Below are 27845 nucleotides of genomic sequence, written 5' to 3'. Positions count from 1 at the left end.
AGATGTCAATTTTAATTAAAATACGAGCAAAAGTAGAGCGCTCCATAGAAGACGTGGCATCATCCACCTTCAAGAAATGTCCAATGGAGTTTCCAATGGCCTCGTAACAAGAGAGCTCCCAAAAATAAAGAGGAAGATTAGGAAGGTGAACCCAAATTGGATGCACATTAAATGGTTCAGTAAGGGGGTTAAAGGAAGTTGTCCAGGGCTTTAAAGAAAGGGAGTAATCTCCCTAAGCCCACATCTTACCCAATACCAAATCTCTTTTTGAAGAAGAAATAAAGAGAGCAATGAAAAACCCCTTAGTGCAAAAATAGAGCTCAATGTTATGTGCAATCTGTGGCTTCCAAGAATCACTCACCCAACTATGGAGGTCTAGAAGAGAAGGCCAGAGTCCAACAAATCTGCCCACCAATGCACGACGATGATAGAACTCAATATTATCCACAACATCCTGTCCACAAACCACCACAGGGAAGGATTTGACACAGGGAAGAGGGTGAATATTTGACACATGGAAGAGGGTGAATCCCCTTAGAGGGATGAGTAGCAGCTCTGGCCACCCGAGAAAAACTTTGTCTAGAAGGTCTAGGATGGGCCACAACATCAGCAGCACTAGGAGCAATCTCATCCCCAACGCCACTACCAGTTGCAGCAAAACCACCAATGGGAGGGGGTGGGAAAGGACCCAAACCAGCTAGAGTTGCATCACCAACAAGGACATCGCCACGTCGTGATGCAATCATAGAGCCACTGCCATCAATGCCCTTGGCACCGACAGGATGAAGGAGGGGAAATCCATCCGCAGCAGGCGTGTTCAAACCAAGCCTGGAATTTGACAGGCTATATGGCCGTTTTTGCACTTTTAGACCGTATATTACAACTAATAAAATTAGTGGACCGTAAGTATCGACATGCTATTTTTTCCACAAACCGTATATATGACACTTAAAATTATTAATAAGCCGTAAAATATTATAATAGGTAATATATATTGATATATATTATTTTACAATGTTTATTATAAATATATGAATTTATTTAGAATATTTTAAAATGGTATGATTAAGATATAATTATTTCTAATTTATATTATTTTTATATGAATTTTTAGTATGTTTTTCTTATATAAATTTAGAAACTTTGTCAATTTAGTTTTTAATATTTTTTAAAGATTGTCTTAAATATCAATATAGAAACTTCTAACAATTGAAATGATAAGATATAATCATTTCTAATTTTTTTAAATATTGTAATAAAAAAATCTAAATGGTTTCTATTTTTATAATAAACAAGATTTTTGGGTTGAATTTAGAAACTTACAAGTAAATTTAAATTTTTTTAAGTGCATTACTAATTTATCATTGTTTTTCAAAATTTTACTTTTTTTTATGGAATTATTTCTTTTCACCTCAATTGAATTTTATTGGAACTTCAATTCTATGAAGCTTAAAGAATTTATATTAAACTATTCACAAATTAAAAAAAAATTGACACTTAAACATTTTTTTAAAAACGTAAAATGAAAGGCATTAAAATTACTAAACCGTCATAAAAAATTATATGACAGGTAGGGGTGGCCGTCAAATTCCAGGCCTGGTTCAAACCCTACAAGACGGGAGAGCCGTTGGAGTGCGTAACTATTGGAGACATCGGGAGACATGGAAAATGTTTGAGTTCTATAATTCTTCAATGTTGAATGATAACTCCAATGTCATTAATTCCACAAGAAGAATTTAATATTAGTGAGTAGCATGATTGACAAAAAATTAAAAATTAAATGACGGGAAAGGATGTCACAAATTTTATCTAGTTAAAGAAAAGGCCAAGCATAGCAAAAATATGGCAAAAGTATTAAGAGAGGAGGCAAGTTCATTCTTTTTGTTTTTGTTGAACACCAAAGTTTTCTATGACATCAATAGTTTGGAGATTTAATTCTTGCTTATTTGATGGCTTTAAGAAAGCAATAGGTAGCCTTTGGGCTAATAGATATCAAGGGGAAGGAAATTTTGTTTTAGTTGTGTCATTGGTAAGCCATAAAATTTGAAGTTTAACAATGGCAAGTCACATCACCAGAGTCATTCTTGAGTGGACCTTTTCCTCAATCTTTTAGTCACATTCAATTATTCCCTAAAGATGTGTGTATCCTTAGAGAACAAATCCAAGACCTTTCAACACTTCAATACTTTCAAAACTTTCATCTAGAAACAAACTAAATGAGAGAGTGCACATCAAAGGAATTCAACATTTTTTGCTCTCAACAAATAATACATCAATAACTAATCATTGTTCACACTCTCCAACAAAACAGACCTTTAAAAAGAACCAAATCATGTAGGTATGATAGCATGCCATGAACATTGATGTAGGTCAAGGTCACATAATCCAATTAGGACTAACAAACCAAGCAACACAACAATAAACACACACCAAAGAACAAAATAAAACAAAGAAATGAATCTACCAAATGTTCTATTGAACTTCATAATCCAATAAATATATAACAAAGAGCACAATGTAAAACAATCATAGAACAAAATGATCTCTTTCAATTCACGAAACTAGCAAACCTTCTAACATCAAGAGATGTATTACAATGACAAAGGGATGCATACTTGTATACATAAACATGTTACTATACACAAAGAATTGGGACAACCCTCTAGCTTGGGCCCATCATTATAATTACAACTTATTCACTCAATGTGCATCGATATACACTAGAATAATTACACCATACTTTGAACCAGATTAGATTTTTTCTATTTTTACCAACCTTAATTTGCTTTCTGATGGGGTAGCAAAGATTCTGAAATCAAACTTGTGCCATTGAAGTGAGGATCCAACTATCCACCAACTCCTAGAAATGTGTTCCTAGGTAATGAATTCACTGGATGAAAGATTTACAAATTGAATTCCAACGCAAGATAAAGAAAGCATTAGTCTCTCTTGGTCCCTTTAATCCAACAACCTTTGAACTCAATCTCACTACGAGTAAAAAGAAAGGAAACCATACAACAAACTTACCAAGGATGGATGAACAATTCCCTAAAATCTTGGAAAAGTCCATCTAAAATCAATAAGAGAATGCGTTTCCTATTCTCTTTTGGACCCACTGCTCACAACCATCAAGGCCAAGGGAGTTGCAAACAATTCACTCCAAAACAATTGCTAGGGATTCTCCATGATTGGTGGCCCAACAAAAATTGCTATGCAAAAATAAAAATAAAATAATATAAACCATCCAAATTGCAAACTTCTAGCAATATTCTATCCATCAACAAATTGGTTAGGTTTTAATAAATATACCGTTGACGCTCCCTTAAGTCTTTTGCCTAGATCCTCATAGGTTATTGGTGTTTGCGGGATAGTAAATCTAAGATAGATTTCATTTTGGGGGGATTGGGTTAGATCAATACTAAGTCCTATAAATCAGATATTATATTTTTAAAAACTTTAGATAAGAACACTTGCAACATAAATTCCTAAAGTCATGATCTCAAAAACATGAAGACAGTATACACGAGGATGTTGAAATTACAAGTGACAAGCTCAAACATGTGTTGCTACCTTAACAACATAAAAATAACATTTTAAATTCTAATTCATCTTATAATATAATTTTCCTTTACACGAGGATCTTGAAATTACAAGTGACAAGCTCAAACATGTGTTGCTACCTTAACAACACAAAAATAACATTTTAAATTCTAATTCATCTTATAATATAATTTTCCTTTGCTCATAAGACTCCATACTCCACCAAATCTTTTAACCAGTAGACTTCATTAGAGTCAATTTGAAAAATGATCAGAATCTTTTAACCAATATAATCAAGATAATATTTCTTCTTTTTTAAGGCCAAAATGTAATACCATACATATGAAAGAGAAACTCTGATTGGTTTAGTTGTAGAATATGGGAATAATGGAAGTATAAAAAAGAGAGATAAATTCATTTGAGAAAAGAACATTGCATGTAAGGCCGCAATGTGTGTCATGCTTCTAATCCTCATCTTAATATGTGGAAAAATTGCCCTTGATTTGACTCTAAGAGATATTCATTATATTGTGAAAATGTTGGATCAACTTGACTCATCCTTTGTAAATATAAGTGATACCAAAAAAGAGATCAATTCTTAGGTTGATGACTTTTTGTTCTTCTCTAAGGACTCATGGACCTTGCCAATTTCAAAATTTTGGTTATATTGTTAAGAGTTATTAACAAAACACCTTGTTCAAGTTTGCAACCGGAGATAATATCAAAGTAGCCAGAAGTTGAATTTTGAGTTAGATCCTCATAAAAGCAAAGTTAGAAGTTGCAAAGACCAAGCTCAAGCCCTATCCCATTGGGTATTCATCTTGAACAGTCTCTCCATGATCATCCCAATTTAAAAATTGTTTGAAGGCAAACAATCATAAAAAAAGGCAGACTATCACTGAAAACATTGCATTAGGTTTTACTTTTAAGGCAAATAATCATAAAAAAGGCGGACTATCACTGAAAACATTGCATTAGTATTAAAGTAAAACCTAAGCAAAAATATAAAAAATAATAGCTTTCCATGTGAATGGCCAACCAAAGGTTGGAAGAAATTAATTATTAACAAGGAGTCAACCCAAACTAAAAGAGTTTAATTATTAGCAGTTTATTTAAAGGGGGGAGTCGACCAGCATATAAATAAATTAGCAATTAAGGGGCAAAGCCTGATTATGAAGATGTATCCTTAGCCAAGATTGTGATGTTAATAAAAAGATGTCTCTTCCTGCATCATTATTGAAGATATAAAAGGGGGGAATTAATTCAATTGAGAGGGTATCCATGAAGGATGGATATTCAAGTATCATCGATGAAATATATTGAGAGTAAATTCACAAATTGAGAACAATTAATAATGTTCAGAAAAATTATTGGTGGCAGAGATTTAAGAATAAATTTATTATTTCATGAAGAGGTGTTTAATTAGAAATAATGTAGCAAATTCCTTGAGAAACCATGTCTTGGTTTGTGGAGTGTCTTTCAAAATAAGAAGGCCAGCCTTCCGAGATGAAAGGACAATCTGCCTTCATGCTCTTATGTAAGTCGGACAAAAGGTGGGAGGACGGCCAACCTCCTATCTTTTGAAATAGGAGTTGGAAGGATGGCCAGCCTCCAAGGTGAATTGAGAGATGCAAGGGTGACCAAACTTCCATGCTCCCGACAACTCAGGGGAACCATACTTGAGAATTGCCAGTTTGCAAACATTTCCAAGGCATTCACAATGCAATTGGCAGTGAGGCATATGCTATGATGTGTTTGAAGTTGAATATATCATTAAATTTTGTTACTTAAGATTACTTATATAGTTTTTAGTGATAAATATTGTATGCAGGCCTCAAATTAGGAATACCTCAAGAAAGAGACGTTACAGACGTTACATACAACTAGGTTGAGGTCTCGGATCTCCCAATTGTCCAACATCGTGAGAACGGAATCATTGGGTTGCAAAATGAGATAATGTTCATTTTGGCTTCATATCCTCACAAATATAGATAAGAAAAACCGATCACAACAGCAAATGTTTTTAAGTTAAAAAGTTGAGAGTAAGCTATATACTGACGGTCCATTTTTTAGTTTCTTGGTACCAAATACAACCATTCCCAATCGCCCATTCTTCGCTGAAGGCTTCAACCCAACACCAAAATAAATTGAAACCCACATCTAATAAAAAATGAACATTTCGCCCTTTACAGGGTAAGAAGCCTTGTGAGGCAGTATCCCTCTTTAAATTACGAACTCCACTATACAGTTTCAGATAATTTTCTCTTTATTTGGAGCCCTTATACATTTGTGAAGGAAGAGGGGGAATCATAGTTACCAGATATTGATGTTTATTCAGATTTAGATATAGATTAAGTTAAATATTAAATATAAATAATATATAAAAAAATAATTTTATCAAATTTCCACAACCCATAACTGATACTTAAACTGCTTCTGGATTTGATTGTGTGCATCTTTTTTGCATCATTTAGCTGCTTCTGGATTTGATGCAAAAAAGATACACAATCAAATCCAGAAGCAGCTAAGTATCATAAAAAAATTATGAGCATGGTTGCATTCTAGAATGATCAAACTATGAATAGCAAGCATCCATTTAAAGAATATGGAATTTAAACACCATAAATATTTTTTTTAAATATTGGCCTTTAGTGTGTCTGAGCACTACTTGCATGAATCTAACAGAGAACCCTCTGCAGATTATTTGAGATCCTATGAGCACCATATATAAAAAGATAGTAAGGATATACATTGACCATACTGTAGAAACTCGTTGTATATGTTAAGAACTAGTATGTCCATTTGTAGGGATACGTTTTGAAGGTAAAGTATAGGATCTAGTTAGTTTTCTTCCAGAGCAACTCATTAGTCAAATATATAATCCACAATGAATTGAACGACCAAAAAGGCTCACAAGTTGATGGACAGACCTGTAAATTTCTTAAGAGAATGTAAAACTTTAATATTGTTCACTTCTCTGCTTAACGCATTCTATAATAACTAATAATGCTATGATCCAAATATTAATGATGCTATGATTTATTGATCTAAATATTATGATACTTTGATGTATAGATTTGAATATCATCATAACTTCTTGTTACTTAAGATTACTTATATCAGTTTTTTGTGATAAATAGTGTTTGCAGGCCTCAAATTAAGAATACCTCGAGAAAGAGACATTGCATACAACTAGGTGAGGTCTTGGATCTCCCAGTTATCCAACATCACAGAATCATTGGGTTGCAAAATGAGATAATGTTCATTTTGGCTTCATATCCTTGCAAATATAGATAAGAAAAATCGACCACAACAGCCAATGTTTTTTAAGTTAAAAAGTTAGGGTAAGCATACTGACAGAATCCATTTTTTAGTTTCTTGGTACCATACACAACTATTCCCAATCGCCCATTTTTTTGTGAAGGCTTCAAACCAACACTAAAATAAATTGAGCCCCATATCTAATCAAGCATAAAGATTTCACGCTTTAGAGGGCAAGAAGCCTTGTGAGGCAGTAACCCTCTTTAAAATACGAACTCAGATATACAGTTTGAGATAATTTTCTCTTAATTTGGAGCCCCCATACATTTGTGGAGGAAGAGGAACTTTAATATTGTTCACTTCTCTGCAGAACACGTTCTGTAATAACTAATAAGCAGTTATAAACAAATTAGCATTTTCATCAACCTGAAAAGAAACATTGCTGTTTTCTCCTGATCGAACTCAGAACTGGAAAGATGTATTTTTCTTGTTAGTATCAATATCCACATGGTCCCTGTATGGTTGTAATAAGTGGTAAGATACAACTGGTGCAATGATGAAGCAGACAACTACGCAAACAAAATGCCTTTTCTAGTAGGTTGGACATTCAACATTTGGCAAACTGAGTATATAAATAGCCATGGCATATACTTATGTCCTTCTCCTCAAACAGTTACAAAAAAATTAAGCATAATAGATGTGTTCATCAACCTGAAAAAAAACATTACTGTTTTCTCCTGACCTAGCTCAAAAAACTGGAAAGATGTGTTTTTCCTGTTAGTATCAATATCCACAAGGTCCCAGTATTGTGTAAGAAGTGGTAAGATACAACTGATGCAATGATTAAGCAGGCATCAATTGCACAAACAAAAAGCCTTTTCTATTAGTTTGGACATTCAACATTTTGCAAACTGAAAATAATTATCGCAATGGCATATACTTATATCCTTCTCAAAAAAGCAGCACAAACCTTCCAGCAAACATTTTTGGAACAATATTGTGCAGCCATAGTAATTAGTAGACAAAGTTATTCTAGAACTGCCTAAAATACACAGGAGGCTGAAGTAAACATCAAGCACTGCTAAGAGGGTAGCAGGGCTCTAGATAAGTCTAACTATTTTACTTGCAAACACTGGTCAGCAAAGCTCTTAGGGCTTATGCCAAATTTAATGAACTTGGCAGCACACATCGATATCCAAGAACTAGTTTACATCAAATTCGATGCTTGGCCAGATGTTATGTTCAGTTCCCTTTCCCAAATTTTTATCAGTTCTCCCAATCCTTTTCCCAGCTCTGTCTTGACAACTCTTCATTTTCTTTGGTGCTTGACAACTCTTTCTCCAAGAAATGTTGTATTGCTCGCCAATAGCGCTCACCACCCACATACCAAGTGTCCATATGCATTCCTTCTGAAAATTCAATAAAGTTGCACCTTGGATTGTGCTTGGTTTTTTCATATAGTCTATGCATGTGGGATGGAGGAACCATCTCATCCCGAGCACCAGATATGTATAAAATTGGTTGTTTAATCTGAAATGCAAACAAGCAGAAATAAGAAAATGATTTAAAGGACAAGAAGGAAAAAAAAAATCGCATACAAAAAACACATGTAACAAATTCCTCTTATAAATTCAGCACTGATATTTGTGCATGTCATCTTCCAAACAAATTCCTACCATAACATAGGGCCTAAAACATGCATTACTAATTATTTGCTGTAGAATAGCAGGCACAACCAGACACTCATCCAGTTCAATAAAAGTATCACAAGCAATTTGCCAGCAGGCACAACCAGACACTCATCCAGTTCAATAAAAGTATCACAAGCAATTTGCCAATTTAATTGAATTAAATTAGCTAATGACTAGTATAGATATCTTAAATACATCTATCTAAAGAAATGCCGATAGATATCAATTGAAATTATTTTATTTCATTTTGAATTTTATTTTTTTTAATAAGTCACAGCCGAAGTGATATTTTTTAGCTTTTCCCTAGAGCTACGAACCAGTCGAGTAGACTCGAACCCAAGACCTCCCATGTAAGAGGCTCGCAGCTAACTGCTGCGTTGTGGGGTCATCCCCCATTTTGAATTAAATTTAGTATTTACTACATACAAAAATATTTAGATTATATTGTATCTACATTATTTTATTTTTTTCTGATACAATTTTTTTATTCGATACATCTAGTTTTTTATATTTAAATTTTAAACTTATCATTGTTCAAAATTTTTATTAAAAATAAAAATTTATAAAATATATATTATTTAAAATAATATAAAAATTATGAAAAGGTGCATTATTTTTAAATATCTTTGTTTTTATTTTATATTTTTATATCTATCCAAAACTTATAATTTTGATTAGTATATTTTGTTTTATATGGGGTTTATTTTAAAAATATTAAGTTTAAAATTAATATTAATATTTTGACATGTAGATGGTTGTCAAATTTAAACTAAAAGATAAAAGTTAACATTAACACATTCACGCCATTTCACTCCACCTCTTGCTGTCATTGTTAATATTAATATTTTGACATGTAGATGGTTGTCAAATTTAAACTAAAAGATAAAAGTTAACATTAACACATTCACGCCATTTCACTCCACCTCTTGCTGTCATTGTAGAATGCCTATTGCCATTGATTAGATTACTCATCAAGGCAAAGGAGAGCAGTCATGCTATGACTTCTTACACAATAAATCGGGAGAAAATCAAATATGCTGAAAATAGAAATCTAAATCTTTACTTGAAAACTTGATCACTAGCAACAATTGAGGAAGGGGCTACCAAAATGGAAACCATGAAGACAAATTGCTTGAATTTTGCAAGTCGGGCATTCAATAAGACATGTATCTGATACAAGGTACAAATGTTTTTCAGTAATAAGTCAACTAAAGCAAGCTGTTGATTTCTATCTCTGCATTCAAACAGAAGGTTAGTGCGAAGTTTGTACAGTTACTTATAGCATGTCCAATACCTATTAGTCTATAGATGTTCGTATCGTGAACCAATTTGCATCATCTATTTAACAGTTATTTTGTATGTAGGTGGAATACTCAAGATTCAACAAAGGTTGCGATCTGTGTTGTTCCCCGAAAGATCTGAAGCTGTCATATGCCTCTTAGAAATTAGTCTTGTCTTTTGTGAATAAAGTTTGCAGAAAAACAGATGATGGGAAAAAAACCAAATATAATATATGCACAATTATATATGTCACCAAATAATGTACTTTATCTATGGCATTCCACTTCACTGTATTATCATTCTGTAACAAATACTAAAAAATCAATGTTACATTCCATTCCATCTGCTAGATCAAATCAACACAATACCAATGCCACAATAAAATAGAAGAGAGAATAATCTATACTCTAGACAGCAAATGTTAAAATTCAGCGAAATAAATATAAGAATATCAAAAAAATCACAATTACTCTCAAAATCTATATGAAAATATTAGTTAGTAACGTCACCTGCCCAATAATATCAATAGTATTCCATGGGGAACGAACCAGACGATTTAAAATCCTTGGACCCTTGGAACCAGTGCCTCCAATAAACCACTTAAGAGGAGGTAGCAAAACCCCAGCCATGTCCAACACAGATGTAAACGTATTCTCCAGTATCAATCCTGAAACCTGTAGTAGTCCAAAAAAAGAGGGTGGCAATTACATAATTATGTCCTTGAAAATTTCCAAAACAAGCATCTAAACCAATATATGCCATGGGACTAATGTATAAGCCATGTGTCCACAGAGATGACAAAAAACATAAGTTGCCCATTCCAATACAGGGTCGGGTACAGGTACATGGTTCACATATGCCAGTATGGCAAAAAAAAATTGGGTATGGTAAGGCTGGGTACGGCTGTATAATATGTGTGTGCATGTGCGGTGTGCGCAAAACAGTTTAAAAATATACAAAATTGATAATACATTTGATATATGATATAATAATAATGACATTTGAATATTTAATAGTATAATATTTAATAATTTGAAATACATTTTTAGAATGTTTAAATGTTTAGTTTAAAAAAATCGTTTTTGGCATTTTTTCTTTAAGTTACCATAGTTGTCACAGGAGCATCCAGGCTGCAGCCCTGTGATGCAGGAGCATCCCCAGTTCATAGCAATCTTGCATTAACCTGAAACATTTTTCTTTTTGTTTTGCTTTCTGTTTGCAGTTTCAGCTTTTCTTCCTGTGTGTCCCAGTTTTTGCTCACTGGATCCTATGGAGTTGGATTCTACTTGAAGACTTGATCATCTTTCTTGTTTCCAGACCGCATCGCATTTGGATCATTTTCCGGCAAGATATCGCTATCAGTTTCCTTGACAGTTTCTTGTTACCGGTTGCCTAGACCTATTTTGGTGATCTACCGGAACCCCTTCCAAAGCTTGCGGAGCTTTGGGCGTTGATTCCGATGTTTCTTGGCATGTGGCCGACCTTTTCCCGCGATCTACGTTAGGTCTTGTTCTTCGGGTTTTGATCCCATTTGGGCCGACTGGATCCTTTGGATCGATATATATAATTGTAATTGCGCACCGATGTTTCTTGGCATGTGGCCGACCTTTTCCTGCGATCTACGTTTCATCTTTTAGATTTTCCGGAGGAATCTCTTGGCAGAGGCCGACCTTGTTATTTTACACGTTAAGTCTTGTTCTTCAGGTTTTGATCCCTTTTGGGCCGATTGGATCCTTTGGATCGATATATATAATTGTAATTGCACATTAGAATGTAATCAATCAAAAGAATCAAGTAGCTAGATTGTGCATAGAAGATAGATCTCAAGATTCAAGATCCAGGTTGTGACCTATTTTGTATGTTCTACCAGGCCTGTAAGCCGGTATGCTGTAACCCGGTTGCTACCGGTTGGATGTAATCAATTTTCATGGAATAAAACAATCTGTTCTGCATTGCCTCCATCATATCTTTGTGTTTCCGTTGTGTTTACTCTTGCTGACCGGTCCGGATTGATCTCTTTGAGGTCCCTCCTCACTGGTGATTACTTCACCCTGCTACCATAGTTACACTGCAGGTGCACCTGATCCTATCATGGGAGTGATCTAGTATGGGACCAGGACTCTAGGGGCACCCAGCAACATAGCAAAAATTCACTGGATGAATTATAGCTTCAATATGTTGCCAGCTTGAAAAAGTTAAGGCTTTTCCTAAGAGAACAGCCTATTTACCTTCCAGATAAAATCAATAAAGAGTGATTTATTTTAAAAGAATTGTGAAGGTTGTTTTTTTATTTATAATGCATGTTGACTCAAGAGAGTGCACTATAATGTTCTAAGGCTTTGAAGAGTAAAATTTATGTTCTCTGGCACAATCTGGTTGTTTTTTGATAATAATGAATGTTCACTTAAGATAGTTTGTGACTAAAATGTTCTAAGGCTTGAAAGAGCAAATTTATGTTCTCTGGCAATGTGCCAAAGTGTTAAAATGGTGGGCTATTATTCATCTTGTTACGAGATTGTTATTATTAGTCCACCACTTCACTCTAAGTAGCCAGGTTGGTAAGAAGCTGGAGAAGCTTTGAGAACATATTAAGCAGACTTGAATTATGATGTGAGATAAACCAGTTGGTTATCTGAAAGACTGTCACTTTAAATAAACAAAGCTGCAGATTGGTTGGCTAACCTTTAAACCAAATTATAGCAACTTAAGAGGTGACATTATATTTCAAATCTAATTCTGGTTTCGCTCTTATCCGCCAAATTGTAAAAGATGACAGAAGGCTATCTTAACTCCTTATGGTTTGGCCCATTCCCATGTGGTTTTGGAACATTTCCACAACTACAATGTTTTGGCTTGATTTTATGAAAGGAACTTGCAGTAGTAGTGCCATGCAGTGGTATGAATTTTTCATACCTTCTACTGCTAATTCAAATAAGCCAGCTGAAAACCTGAAACTAACCATTTGTTGTCACCCACACAGCAGCAGCAGAATTTTTTGAGCTTTTAGTCGTAGAAGAAATTTATAATTTGCTGTTTTTATTTATATTGAACTTGAAGTTAATATGTATTGATTTCATTTATTGGTCTATGATTTGTATCTACAAAAGAAATCAATAATATATTAAAATGTTCCATAAATTCATAATATGCATGTTCACAGATTTGTGTTTAAATTTATAAATACATTATAAAGTATATCATAAAGTAAAATTCAACATTTCCCACTGGCAAATAAATATAAGCACTGAGTCCCCCCATCCCAACAAAGAACAGCACAGAGTACCCATCCCATCAGCTGCAAAACAAAATCTACCAGGATAAGGATTTCCCAAGCAGCATTTTTTTGTATCTAATCAGAGTAAAATACAATTTTTGTAGAAGGCAGAGTCTGTGACATGCCAATATTAATGGATATCTATCCAAAGGAGACAAAGGTCAGAAAATTGGAGAGCTGAACACACCAAAAATTCAGTATAAGCTTTTTTTAAATACATTGTTTTAATTTTTTGTTCCATCTGCTTTTTTCTGTTTACCCCAGCTGCTGCAGGTACCCCCCACATAAGTCCCAGACATACCCAGAGCACCTGGACATATCCTAAATGTGCTGAGGATGTATCAGAACCTCGATCTGTTTGGTCCAGGTACAGCCCCAGGTTCTGGCGTATCCAGTTACTTAGTTACTAAGTACAATATTCTGATTAAAAACAGCATAATAAATGACATTAAAAAACATACAATGCTTATATGAGAAAAAAACACTAAAAAGATCTGCTAGATGACTGGTATAATCCATTTGGTGCCCTAAAGGTTGGATCACAATTCAAAAGGGCACTAGAAGCAGAAAAGTTGTGAATACCAGCACCACCACAAGGAAAATTCCTTAGATACTAGGCATGGAAGGAGGAGAGGAATATGGAATAGTTGTTTCGAAAGGAAAACTGTAACTAATAGCCACAAAAAGCTTGTGCACAGGCAACATGGTTTGAAACTCAAATGTTTTCCAACCACAAAAGAGGAGACTTGGAATCTGGTACAGCAAAAGAAGTGGGCTGCATGTGTTCTGGGCCCTGGGTATATATATATATATACAGCCTAAAAACAGAAATTTAATCAGAATAGTGAATACCATATATCATGCACATGCTAAAACAAAACTATTATACATATTTGAAATTACAAATGAAGTATACCTTATGAGATGATTAACCCCCATTCATTGATTTATTAGATGATCGACTAACACTGAATGATTTACTAGAAAATGGTGCATAGCAGTATCCCTTGTTAATGTCTTATAAAAGATGATCAACCCCCAATCATTGATTTATTAGATGATCAACTAACACTCATTGATTTACTACAAAATGGTGCATAGCAGTATCCCTTGTTAATGTCTTATAAAAAGATCAAGCAAAGTCTCTCTCCCTTAACATTTACTCAATTTAGGGTTCTAGTGCTTTTGGGTGTCGAGAGAAAATAATAGAAAAGAAAGAGCCAAAATAAAAGACATTGAAGCACCTCAAACCAACAAGAACAGAAGTTTGGTGTGAAAAAATTGTTATCAAGCTTTTTTTTCATGTCAACCAAATTATCAAAATTCACCTTAATTAAAAAAACAAAATGACCAATGCACTGTTTTGTGTGTCATACTCATAAGCCAGATAACAATGTGATTTCAACTGAAATTATGACTGCTACTGACTTATGAAACAAACATGTGTTTCTGAATGAGTGTCTCTCTTATACTCAGTTATTTTTAAAAACCTTAAAAGGATGTACCACCCTTGCATGGCAAAAGTGTGCATGCACGAATCTTATACTTTTTTATCGCTAAGTTGAGGGTTCCACTCGGCCATATAAGATATTAAAAGACTACAAAGAATACAGCAGCCAGATAAATCCAGACACCAGACATAGCCTCCAACAGCCAACTATGGACCATACAAAAACTCTTCTACCAACAAAAGAAGGGCCTAATTACCAGAACATGGGACAAAATGGCCACTCAACCAAACTATACCACTTTGGAACTGCCATGCAAATGGACACACCTAAAGTACAAAAGCGGGGATCTTGCCAAGCCTACATTTGCAAATGGCTCCTAAACTTCACCAAAGGCCATAGGCTCCACATAATTAACCAACATGTCTCACTGCTTCTCCCTTAGCATCAGCACCAACAGCAAACTCTATAAAAGAGTGTTTTTAAGCACTAAATAAACTGTCACTTGAAGACGAAGGAAAAGTAAACAAACTAGAAAACCCCAGACAACCATCATGGCATACTACCAACAAACCATCTATATACATTGCAAGATCCTGGCAAAGAATAAAAAATCCTCTCTCTCAGAGTAAACTTGTTGAATTTCTATGCAAGGGCCACAATCTCCTTTGCATGCTTCTCCCTAGTTCCTCTTCTACTCTAGCATAGTCCTCATAACTTTCGATCAAAATAATTTTGTCTGCAGTGAGTAAAACCCTGTTTAGGATCCTTTCTTCAACAGCCAAGTCAGGAGCTCTAGCATCCACCTTATCCTTGAAATCAGACACCATGAAAACCCTGCTTCTGAGAAATACCCATATCCTCAGTTCTCTTTTGATCTAGGATGAGATTGATAAACTTCAGAGCATGCAAATCAGGAACCACAATAATGTTTCACAGTTGTTGGCCTGGGACAGCTCCACTGTAGGAAGAACCACAAAAAAAGATGCCTCCTTGCAGCATCTTTAAAAGAGTCTAAGATCCAGCATGCTACAAATAACCTGCACAGACAGCTTCTAACAAAAGCCAAACACAATGATTAAACAGTCCATACTTTCACCACCATATCCACCAATTCACACACATCAACTGGAAGGGGGCACACTCCAAAAACTAGCATCATCAGCCAATCTTAATGACACCATGTGTAAGCCAAACCATCCATGATAATGATGAGCGAGTCATCCATTACTCACCGGATAATCCTCTGAGCCCAAGTTTAAAAGCTTCCACTCCTAACTACCACTGTTAAAAGTTAACACCCTCCCAAGGAAAACAAAATTTTGACATACACTTTCCTTGATGGAAACAAGAATCCGCATAAAAAATAGGAGGGAAGCTCTCCCATTCCTCTGAATTATCACTAATCCTGGCAGAGAGTTGATTGATGTCTGTATTAGCCAAAATTTCAACTGTCTCATTGCACCCCCTAATGCAATGAAGAAAGATAACTTCCTCAAAATGTTCAACTTCACATACATGGCAGGCATCCAAAAAACAATTATTAAGTTTCCAATATTAATTGCCCCATTGATCAAACCTACAATTATTGCCAACAAATCACCCTCCATGATCAATTTCCTACAGCCCATCAAGATCTGAAAATTGATGTCTTTGTGCAGAGCCTCAACCGCAGCTTCATTGTTAGATCTGGGACCCAGAAAGAAAGACCCCCCTCCTAAGAAATGCCCCAAAGAGGATCTGACCAACTCCTTAGCACCAGCCAGGCCTCACCCTCGAAGTACCATCAAAATTAAGCTTTAAAAAGCACTCTGGAGGCAGTTCCTACAAGGCTGCTAATCTCAATACTCTTTTATCAATTACCCTGTTAATGGAGGAATGCATGAATATTATATTTATATACATAATGTAAAAACAAGTACAAAACTGAGAACAGATTGACCAATCCCTGTTGTATGTATTAGGACTAGAGCCTTGTTTGATCTAATCATTTCTTCGGCTGGATGATTGGAGGATACATTTTCAAACTGTGAGAAACATCATTCTGTCAAGGACTAGATTGTTTTAGAAGAGCTATCCAAGCTAGTAAAAGTGAAAACAGTCATTTGAGTTCTAACTTAATACATAAAAATGTAAGAGAACATACTAAAAGCTTCTTGTGACTCAGCTTAAATCACAACTGCAATAAAAAAGCATTTGCAAATTTCTTTTCATATATAGCATCCTGTAATCTGTAAAGAAAGTTGCCAAACAAAACCAGAAAAAAAAATTACTTATAAAAACACAATGCATGATCAGTCATCAAACTTTTGTTCCCTAGTTCTTTCCTTCATTTATACATCATTCTTTTTTTTTTGTCCTAAATTGCATCTGCCAACACACCTTTTCAAGATTATTTTTAGTAAGTACTGCTCCAACAGCCCCGCCCAAAGATCTCCCAAATACAACTATTTTTGATGTATCAATATCAGTCCTCTGCAGTAGGTGTTCCAGTGCTGCCTGGTCAGAATAACCACGTCAGTATCATGGTCTATTTGTTGTATTACCCATTCAGCATGATAAGTAAAATTAAGCATTTTATGTCAGAAAGAAAATATTTGAATGTCTAGAAAAGACTCACTTGTGCATCATGGCTAATGCCCTCTTGAGATGGGTAGCCATCACTTGCTCCATATCTGATTAAAATATATTTAGACTTACATTATAATTTTTACCTTGAAGCTCTATATGATCTAACTCCTCCTTGAGCATTCTCTGATTGGAGAAAAATAAAAAACCATATACATACCACCAACAGAAGATGCATACAATTTCTCAACACAGTGATAAACAGAAAGCTTCAAAATTTTAAGTAGTCTAAAGATTGAGACAAACCCTCTGTAAGAGAGCATGAAAACATTGCATTTCAATTTCTGTAACAAAATCCGAACAAACTCAAGCCGGTGAGCTATATCTGGAAATATATTGTTAAGGAGATTCCAAAAGTCAACTCTGATAGGATAAGTCAGATTCACCTAAATCATTGCATTCCATTTTTTTATTGACTGCTAAATAGACCAATCTAAAACCTCAAAGGATACTCCCAGCATTTTCTTGGAAAAATAACAATGTTGGACCTGCAAGATATGACCACTCATTAGAAGTTGTCCACAGATACTCACAAATTTCAAGTTCACATAAGAATCTTTATTATTATTGGCATTTTCAAAAGCCATCCAGGTTACTGATCTAATGAATAATATGTTTAGATTGAAAAATGTCCAATACAACCACATACAGATAAATAAACAGAGGTTGGTTCACCAAAGATTACACTAATAACCCTGCATAATGAAAACATATGAAATTCCAGGAATGAAAACAAATTTGGAAACAATCAACACATGCACCTGAAATGACATTAGGTAATAGCACATAAAACTGAAAATGGACATTCAGAAAACATTTATTAGTGCATGACAAGCTACATGAAAAGACCTGTGAGATGAAAATTATAGAAAGGATGGAACAAATACAATGTGGAATCCCACATGTGCAGATTCCTGAAATGCTTTAAACAAACAGAACAATATGCAGGTACGTAATTACCAATTGATAATTACAACAAAAAAGGCATATGACAGCCAAATTTACAAACCCACAAACATAACATGCAGGATGTTTTCAGATATCCATATAGTACATGAATAGCTGATTGACTTCACTCAAAACACTGTGACATTAGTACAGATATAGATTACACAATAAAAACAAGGATGGGGAAAAATAAACATATTTTTTACAAAGATATCCTTACAATAACAATTACACCAAGTACATCACAGCCAATATGAATAAATGCTTCACCATCTCCATTAATAGGATGTCTAACCCACAAATTACACTACAGACAACAGCTATGCAGCTTGTGTCTCAGATATCCTTATCACTGACTCATCCTGCCATATGGAATAAGTCTGCACATTTTTCATTGCACCATCTGTGGGTAATATATACAATTCCCCCCAGCAAATAACAGAACAAATAAAAAATAAATTTTAAAAAATCATCGAATTAATAAAATAACAAATAACAGATGTTCTAGATGCAGAATTGTAATCTGTTTGCCAAATCTGCAAAACATTAAAATCCCAATATTTGAGCCACAAACAGCACCACATCAACAATGCAGAATTACTCTCTGCGTGTAAGAATGGGTCTGCATTGTTCATGTGTTGCAGTGTGCTGTTCAAACATCCCGCTCCCGCCAACTCTATCCTATTTAAAATTTCACAGAGTTAGAACATTCAATAGAAGGACACTAGGTCACAAAGCAGAACTGTTAACCTCAAGATGTACTGTTCCAATCATGGAAATCTTCAAATTGCACACAAACTGCATTACATAATTCATTACCCCATGTAAGAGGCAAGCCTGCCCAGTGATGGGAGCAGTTTGTTGGCCAAACATCCTGCTCCCACTACCTCCTGTTAAAATATAATTTCTTTTAATTACAATACCTATTAGGTATTAAGTGAAGTCTGCAATCCTAAATCATAGAGCGCCATTGTATTATAAAGGGTTCAGCAATTTTGCAAATGCTCAAGTTCCAAAATCTGACAAATAAACTGCATTATATCATATATTACAATGTGTATAAAGCATGCCTGCACCGGTGATAGGGATGCAACTTATGGACCAGGTATCCTTCCCCATCGCCCTACATAAATTTCTAAAAATTCACCAAGCATGCAAATTGGGGAAGATTCCAGAGGATGGAAAAAATTTAGAAGCATGGATTGTTCAGAGAAACATTTTGACTAAATAAATAAGAAATACATATGATAAAATTCTGACAAAAAATCCAATTTAATCTCAATGCATGTATATTTTCATTTTGGCAAATCCAGTAACTTATCGGCTTTTTTATAAAACTAAGCAAATGTTTTGTTAATGCAAAATTTGCTATAAAGAAGTCTAATTTCTGAACATTTTATCAAAATCAACCAAATGGTGAAGAATATAGCACATAAAAATATGAAATACCAAATGAGTGCACCAGTGCAAGAACTCTTGAACTTGCACCGCTGAGAAATGGTCATAACTAGCAAATTATATACTGTATTCAAGTTTATTCAAGTCCGGATAAGCAACAGAATATAATCATGCAACCCACATAGACCAAGATGTACTGTTAACATCAAGATGTACTGTTCCAATCATGGAAATCTTCAAATTGCACACAAACTGCATTACATCAATCATTACCACATGTAAGAGGCAAGCCTGCCCAGTGATGGGAGCGGTTTGTTGGCCAAACATCCTGCTCCCACCACCTCCTGTTAAAATATAATTTCTTTTAATTACAATACCTATTAAGTGAAGTCTGCAATCCTAAATCATAGAGAGCCATTGTATTATAAAGGGTTCAGCAATTTTGCAAATGCTCAAGTTCCAAAATCTAACAAATAAACTGCATTATATCATATATTACAATGTGTATAAAGCATGCCTGCACCGGTGATGGGGATGCAACTTATGGACCAGGTATCCTTCCCCATCCCCCTACATAAATTTCTAAAAATTCACCAAGCATGCAAATTGGGGAAGATTCCAGAGGATGGAAAAAATTTAGAAGCATGGATTGTTCAGAGAAACATTTTGACTAAATAAATAAGAAATACATATGATAGAATTCTGACAAAAAATCCAATTTAATCTCAATGCATGTATATTTTCATTTTGGCAAATCCAATAACTTATCGGCTTTTTTATAAAACTAGGCAAATGTTTTGTTAATGCAAAATTTGCTATAAAGAAGTCTAATTTCTGAACATTTTATCAAAATCAACCAAATGGTGAAAAATATAGCACATAAAAATATGAAATACCAAATGAGTGCACCAGTGCAAGAACTCTTGAACTTGCACCGCTGAGAAATGGTCATAACTAGCAAATTATATACTGTATTCAAGTTTATTCAAGTTCGGATAAGCAACAGAATATAATCATGCAACCCACATAGGCCAAGATGTACTGTTCCAATCATGGAAATCTTCAAATTGCACACAAACTGCATTACATCATTCATTACCACATGTAAGAGGCAAGCCTGCCCAGTGATGGGAGCAGCTTGTTGGCCAAACATCCTGCTCCCACTACCTCCTGTTAAAATATAATTTCTTTTAATTACAATACCTATTAAGTGAAGTCTGCAATCCTAAATCATAGAGAGCCATTGTATTATAAAGGGTTCAGCAATTTTGCAAATGCTCAAGTTCCAAAATCTGACAAATAAACTGCATTATATCATATATTACAATGTGTATAAAGCATGCCTGCACCGGTGATAGGGATGCAACTTATGGACCAGGTATCCTTCCCCATCCCCCTACATAAATTTCTAAAAAATTCACCAAGCATGCAAATTGGGGAAGATTCCAGAGGATGGAAAAAATTTAGAAGCATGGATTGTTCAGAGAAACATTTTGACTAAATAAATAAGAAATACATATGATAGAATTCTGACAAAAAATCCAATTTAATCTCAATGCATGTATATTTTCATTTTGGCAAATCCAATAACTTATCGGCTTTTTTATAAAACTAAGCAAATGTTTTGTTAATGCAAAATTTGCTATAAAGAAGGTCTAATTTCTGAACATTTTATCAAAATCAACCAAATGGTGAAAAATATAGCACATAAAAATATGAAATACCAAATGAGTGCACCAGTGCAAGAACTCTTGAACTTGCACCGCTGAGAAATGGTCATAACTAGCAAATTATATACTGTATTCAAGTTTATGCAAGTTCGGATAAGCAACAGAATATAATCATGCAACCCACATAGACCAAAACCATATGCTGAACTGGATCATTATCAATGATGCAAACTTCAAAACAGTGAAACACATAAGCACCAAAACTTGAATATCAAATCAGAAATTCCAGCTGGGTTTTTAACTAGGGTTAGGATTAGACCAAGATTGCAAGGTTAGCCGGTTGGAGAACATAGCCCATGAAAATTACCTACTTCCAAAGTGAGTATGAAATTATGAATTGATGCAAGAACTCTGGAACTTGCGTACCAATGAAAACTGAGCTAGCAGGATCATGACTGTCAAGCTATTGCATATCTCCCAAAAAAATTCAACTGTGGATAACCAAAATAAAATGAAAATACAACCCACGAACACTATAACTATAACCTGAATTGCATCATTGTCAATGCAAAAAACAACAAAACCCATATATAACCATCTTTTAACACTGTATCGGGTTTTCAATGAGGGCTTAGAATTAAATAAAAACTTCAAAGATCATCCATTTTGTTTTCCACATCATAAAAAAAGTACAGCCTGAATTGAGTCTTTCTCAGTAACGAAAACAATGAAAATGACACACACCAAAACTTAAACCTAAAATGGCATATTGCCAGCTAGGGTTTTCAGTTACGATTTTAGATTATATCAAGATTGAAAAGTCCATCAGTTTTTTAACAGAATACATTTCACAAAAACAAATCGGGTCACAGCAGATTCCAAAAATAGTGAACAAATATGTATCCCAAATTTAATCTATATTGAGCTATTGCCAACACCACGATTAGGGTTTGGAATTAGACAAATATTACAAGGTCATACAATAAAGCCCACGCAAACCAAAACTAAAATCTGAGTTTGGTCATTGCAAGAGAAAAGAAATGAAATACGTATGCACTGAAGCTTTAACCTAAATTGGGATATTGCAAAATCCAACATTTAGGTTTTGGATTAAACCAAGATTGCAAGATCAATCATTAGGTTTTTTTCCTTGTTTTTAACCAACACAATGAACAAATGAATTTCAGATTTCATACCTGTGCAGTCTGGATGGTATTTGATAAACCAGGCATGTAAGCGGATTCCATCAGCGGAAGTGAGCCAAACATCTTCATAGTTGAGGTGAAGCCTGGCAGGGGTAATTGGGTAGCCCTTGGTCATGCCAGGGATGACAGGAACATACACCAATTTCTCCTGGAATGTGACCAGCAGCACCATGCAGGTGCACACAAGGCCCCCCACTCCATAGAGGAGTGCATTCAGATAGTTTACCATCTTGAAGCCCTGCACTTCAATTTTGTTAATCTAACAAAGTGGGCGTAGTGCTTAAGAGGCTTTGCCCACCAATTATGAATTGGGTGCCACTGCCTTGATGTTGCTTGGAAGGGTGAGTATCATCACATCAGATCTCAGGTGGCATTTTTATGTTGGGAAAAAATGGTGAAATGATTCGCAGGTCAGAATTCAAGGTGCTGTGAAGAGAACTGGACTCTTTATTGTTTTCAAAAGGTTTGATCGAGTAAAATTTAATCAAATTACGCCCCGTGTCAACGAACAATTCATGGCTCGGGTTTTCTTTGGGACTACCAAGCGCCGTGGAGCTGCTGAATGTAAACGTGACTAATTTATGGGAATGTAGAGGAGAACACTCTATATCTTCTATTTTTATTTTTTTATTTTTTATTTTTGTTTTTAACATATATTATGATATATAATTTACATAAAAATATGAGTGAAATGGGATCACATTTCTAAAATTCTATGTCAAAATTCAAAAACTAAATATAAACTTAGATAGACTATTAAGTAGTAAGAGTTATATTAATGGGTTGAGGAGGGGAATCAGTTTGCTTGAGTCATTCAAGAGATCTTAGTCATCAAGAATGGGCTCTCAATCCGTAAGGGTGTCATTTTTATTTTTTCTTCTTCTAGATCAATAAGAGTTGTGCGAACAGGTGAAATAGTAAGGTCCAACCAAGAAATCTTCCTATTGTCATATCAACTAGGGAAGCTACACTCACGGAAATGTAGGAACCCATGTGGCAAGGGGACTAGCCATGACATCAGCATTAAGGGGATCATTGGGACCCATGAGAACCATGTCTAGAATGAACAATATGGCTATAACCACGATAATACTTGTTGATACCCTATGAAATTCCCAGTCTTCCATGTCAATTAGGGTAAAAAATTATGTTAAGTGTCATAAAGCCTTAAAAACCTTGCAGTTTGCCTAGATCTTATAATTCATTGTTGACATTTGTATGTAGCATCGTAAATTGTATCCTCATACAATTTTGTCCTCACCTAAACCTCACCTTGGCGTTCTTTCTTTCAATGCATGATGACTGCTTTGATTCTACTCACACCTCCCACAAACCTACATTTTCACTTTCTCTCTTATCTTTTCCCTGAAGTTGAGTCTTGATTCTCAGGACTAAGGTGTTAGGGTGCCCTAGTCCTAGCTCAGGGCCATGATGCCAAAGCACCTTGGTCCTCTCAATCAGGACCCAAATTTGTTCCTCACGACAGTCACTTCAAGTGGGTGGGAATTTAGGTCTCGTGTTGGCTTGCTCCAAAAATTCAAATAGCTTTCGAATGGTTAAGTATGAAAGGAGGCCTACCCCTCTCATTTAAAACCTAACAATGATGTCTAGGAACCTCAATCAAGATTTTAAATACAATTCAAGTGAGCAAGCAATCAAGGATCCATCAAGCATGTTGGTTCCCAAACCAGCAATCCCCAAGTCCTAGAGGAATTGCCACTAACTCATCGACAAACTCGGGGAGGGATTTGGCCAACTTGACAAGACTCAGTCATAAGACTGAGATCTCCTACTCTTTTGGCTCTGGGAGACTAAGGCAGGTGAACCTATGTAATGTCCTATAACTTTCAGCTTTAAAACACTCTTGACATTACATGTTACAACATATCATCCCAATGAAAGATACTAAGGAAGATGGATAAACTCTTGGTTATGACTTTAACCTTAGTTTGTAAGCATCTAAGAACTCATTGAGGTTTGGTTTCTACAATAATCCTACTCCTAATGCAACAATAAATGCAAAAATAAAAGAGATTTTGATTATGAAAAGGTTTTGAAAACTTAAAACAACAAACATGACTAGTGCCTTGTATGGGCAACAGAGTTAACCTCACAACATGCAGATTTAACATTTAAATAGGGTAACATGCAACCTTTGAGCCTTGAATGTTAATGCATTACATCAACATTCTCCCTTTTGGTTTCACCAACAACCATACTGAAGAATCTCAGATATACACAATACTATTCCTATACCTTGAAGAAGCAAATTAATCCCTTCCTTGAAGAGAAGCAAACAACAAGTTATACACCTGACTTGCAGGGACAAAACAAAAGATCATTGATCATTTCATTTCATAAAATAGAGCATACATAAGAGAGACAACTGCAAATAAAACCTCTAAAACTATTTGTATTCAAAATACAAACTATTTGGAACATTAAAAACTACAAACTGAAAGAAAACTCCAACTGTCATGAAAAATTTGCACTTCTTGCATGGAAGCCTTGCTTCCATAATAATTTACACTCAAAGTCATCCCCTTCTCACTAGCCCTGAATTCCCTTTTATAGGACAAGAGAGAAAAACAAGCTTCAAGTCAAGTGAGACACACATGTCAAAATTTCATTGCATGGGACAAAATACACAATGAGGTGTCCCTCTTCCTACTATACATGCAATCCATCCATAGGCACTCAAGGCAAGCAGTTATGAAGATAGCCTCTGGGACCTGGGACCATGAGCTTGGGGACAATTAGAAGTAGGTGTCTCGAGCCACACATAAATTTGCCTTAAGTTCATCCTTTGTTGCATCCTAACCGATCTTTGAACCTAGATTACTATACTTAGTATTATATACCTTCTCTGTGTCCTTTCATCTCCTCGGTTGGTGACCCTCTAGTGTGCTCGAGGCTGTGAAATATTACAAACATAAGATCCTCAGATTTCATAGAGTCACTCAACCAATCCTCTATCTAATCTTCATTAAATGAGAGCTCCCTCTTGACGCCATCGCTAAAATCCATTCTGATTTGGTTGCAAAAAATTACTTGCAATGTGTTGGCACAATCATCTCTGTCGGTATTGTCTCCTTTCTCGACAGGTGGAATCTGGCCAATTTGCACACGCCACATCTTCAAAATACTCCCCTTTGTCCTCTGGTAAACCTCCGCCAACCCTCCATGTGGATAATTTGACCATCGGATTGCATGGTGGCATTTTTTGAGAATTGCATAACATGCATGTTATGCGCGCTATGATTCCATCGCATGGCCTTAGGCATCACGGGATAACAAGTTACACCGTTCTCCTTGTTCTTACTTACCTCGCGAGCTCCTCATTCTATCGCTTTCACATTGCGAGATAATGGGGAGCTTTATCTCCCTCTGCGGCTTTGACCTTTTCCTTATCCCCGCGGGGACGCACAGGATAAGAAAATTCATCTTTGTGTTCCTTCGCTTTCTTATCCCGCGAGCCGTGGGGGCACTCTTATTTCCTTTGCGGGATAAGCTCCTTCTCCATCGCCTTTATGTTTCCTTATCTCACGGCCTTTGGAAACACTCATTTTACCTTTGCGGGATAAGCCCTTTGTCTTTTGCCTCTATCGTCTTCTTATCCCATGACCCTTTCCTTATCCCCGTGGGGGCGCGCGGGATAAGGAAATCATTTTCTTCCCCCTTTACTTTCTTATCCCGCAACCAATTACTTGTGCTTCAAGAATCGCACAGGATAAGCTTTTCTACTTGGTACCTCCTCTTTTATCTTATCTCGTGCTGCATTTTTGGTATCCTGAAGACGCCACAAGATAAACCTTTTGAGTCCTGCTTCCCTCAGCTTCAACTTTTCTTATCCCGCGCTATATTCTTTAACCCTGCTCAACCTCGCGGGATAAGCCTTCTCTATAGTTGCACCATTCATTATCCTACGTTGCTTGTGTTTCTCCTTTTGCCGCCTGACTATCTATTCCCTCCATGCGGGATAAGCATTTTGCCTTTTTCTTTAACCTTTTCTTATCCCGCGGCCTTTTCCTTCGCTTCATCTTCTTATCCCGCAATCTTTTTTGTGCCTTTATTTTACCCTGTGGATAAGAGAAAAGCCTCCATTTCAACTTGGACCTTATCCCACGCGGTCTTTGTTTGTCGCTTTCTACTCTGTGGGATAAGGGGAACCTCCACTTCATTGCCTCGCATGCCTTATCCCATGTGACCTTTTGGTTGGTCACCTTGCCTAGCGAGATAACAAATGGTCTTAGGTCACCAGTCGGTAAGAATGAACCACGGAGACCGGCCCACCGACGACATGAAACCCTCCAGCCAGTGAAACTTAAGTGAGTTGATTGACTGGATCGGTCAACTCAAAAATAGAATTTTGAAGCCCGAAAAGACTCCCTCTTGCACTATGAAACACTTAGCCACCTGTTGCTTCCTAGGCGGTCAATAACACGACACACAAATAACTCAAGGCAGTCAATAACACGACGTGTTATTGACATGAGATGTTGATGTTAGGCATAGGGTCATGTTATTGACACATCATATAATCCTCATGTTATATGACCATTGCTGCCTGTCATAGTATGATAACCTATGTGTTATCCTGCAAAGGGGATTTTGAGTGCAAAAATTTAAAATTTTGAACCTGGGACTTCAAAATTTGACAAAATCTTTGAAGTCCCAATAGTGGCTCTAGCTCAGGGATGCATGCCCCTTGCGGGCATGACATGATCCCAGATCTCTGGAGGAGCAGACTGAGGGCCAACTCCATTGGGCCACTCTACCACTGTATGCTTCATTTTGAAAAATTGATTTTAAAAACTAGTAGGTGGTCTCGGACCACCAAACAAGTAGAACCAAAACTTACCCCGATCAAAAATATGGCTTCCCTCTGACTTCACTATGCCCAATCTGAAACAATCACTGAAAAAAGTCGGATCACAGGCATAATCAATCATACCAACAACTGGTGTATCATTCACATTGTTGCTCTCATCACCCCAGTCACATTGCATTACACACTCACCAAACAGCTGAAGGCATTCATTATGAATCAACACATGACTGTTATGCTCCTTGATAGACACACATCCATATTCATTGTAGCACCCACTATGATATACCTTGGATGCATGATTCGTCAAGAGTGCACACGGTTGTTTCGAAGGCTAAAAACACACATGCACTTCTTCGTTGTCAATATTAGGTATTTCCACCTCATCACTAAACAACAAGTCTAGCTCACCTTTTGAATCCTCTTTCTCATGCACATAGGACCTCTCATCAAAGAGTTCACTCATATTTTGCAAGCTCTCTTCGTCAAAATCGACATGGGAGTCCTTTTGATAATGATCCACATAATGGATCTCATAAGCATACTCATATTCAACTATGTGAACCTTTGAATCGCTATCAATCACCACACTTTCAATCTCATCACAACTATCATCTTGAGGTTCAAAAACTTCTATGCTCTCATCGGCATTGCTAGTTTCATCCATCTCATG

General features: G+C 35.8%; 1 protein-coding gene across 1 annotated transcript; it reads right to left on the bottom strand.

The window, feature by feature from the left end:
• Positions 1-7713: 7713 nt before the first annotated feature.
• Positions 7714-22915, bottom strand: LOC131034554 (alpha/beta hydrolase domain-containing protein WAV2). Its single transcript, XM_057966065.1, has 7 exons — positions 22336-22915; positions 17576-17611; positions 17370-17448; positions 17116-17170; positions 16878-16994; positions 10283-10447; positions 7714-8331 (listed from the first exon to the last, which is right to left on the bottom strand). The coding sequence occupies exons 1-7, from the start codon at positions 22571-22573 to the stop codon at positions 8068-8070; spliced, it is 954 nt and encodes a 317-aa protein (XP_057822048.1). The 5' UTR covers positions 22574-22915; the 3' UTR covers positions 7714-8067.
• Positions 22916-27845: the final 4930 nt, after the last annotated feature.

The sequence above is a fragment of the Cryptomeria japonica genome, chromosome 5 (assembly GCF_030272615.1).
Source record: "Cryptomeria japonica chromosome 5, Sugi_1.0, whole genome shotgun sequence".
Taxonomy (NCBI): Eukaryota; Viridiplantae; Streptophyta; class Pinopsida; order Cupressales; family Cupressaceae; genus Cryptomeria; species Cryptomeria japonica.
Note: the sequence above shows the minus strand (reverse complement) of the source record. Positions and strands in the feature narration are given on the sequence as shown.

What these genes read in the sequence shown, in the direction of transcription:
- LOC131034554 (XM_057966065.1), bottom strand. Translation starts at nt 22,573, where the DNA reads ATGGTAAACTATCTGAATGCACTCCTCTATGGAGTGGGGGGCCTTGTG. An exon ending in TTCATGCTCTCTTACAGAGG is followed by an intron (nt 17,171 to 17,369) that starts GTTTGTCTCAAT and finishes TATTTTAATCAG; the next exon opens with ATATGGAGCAAGTGATGGCT. An exon ending in CTAAAAATAATCTTGAAAAG is followed by an intron (nt 10,448 to 16,877) that starts GTGTGTTGGCAG and finishes GGACTACTACAG; the next exon opens with GTTTCAGGATTGATACTGGA.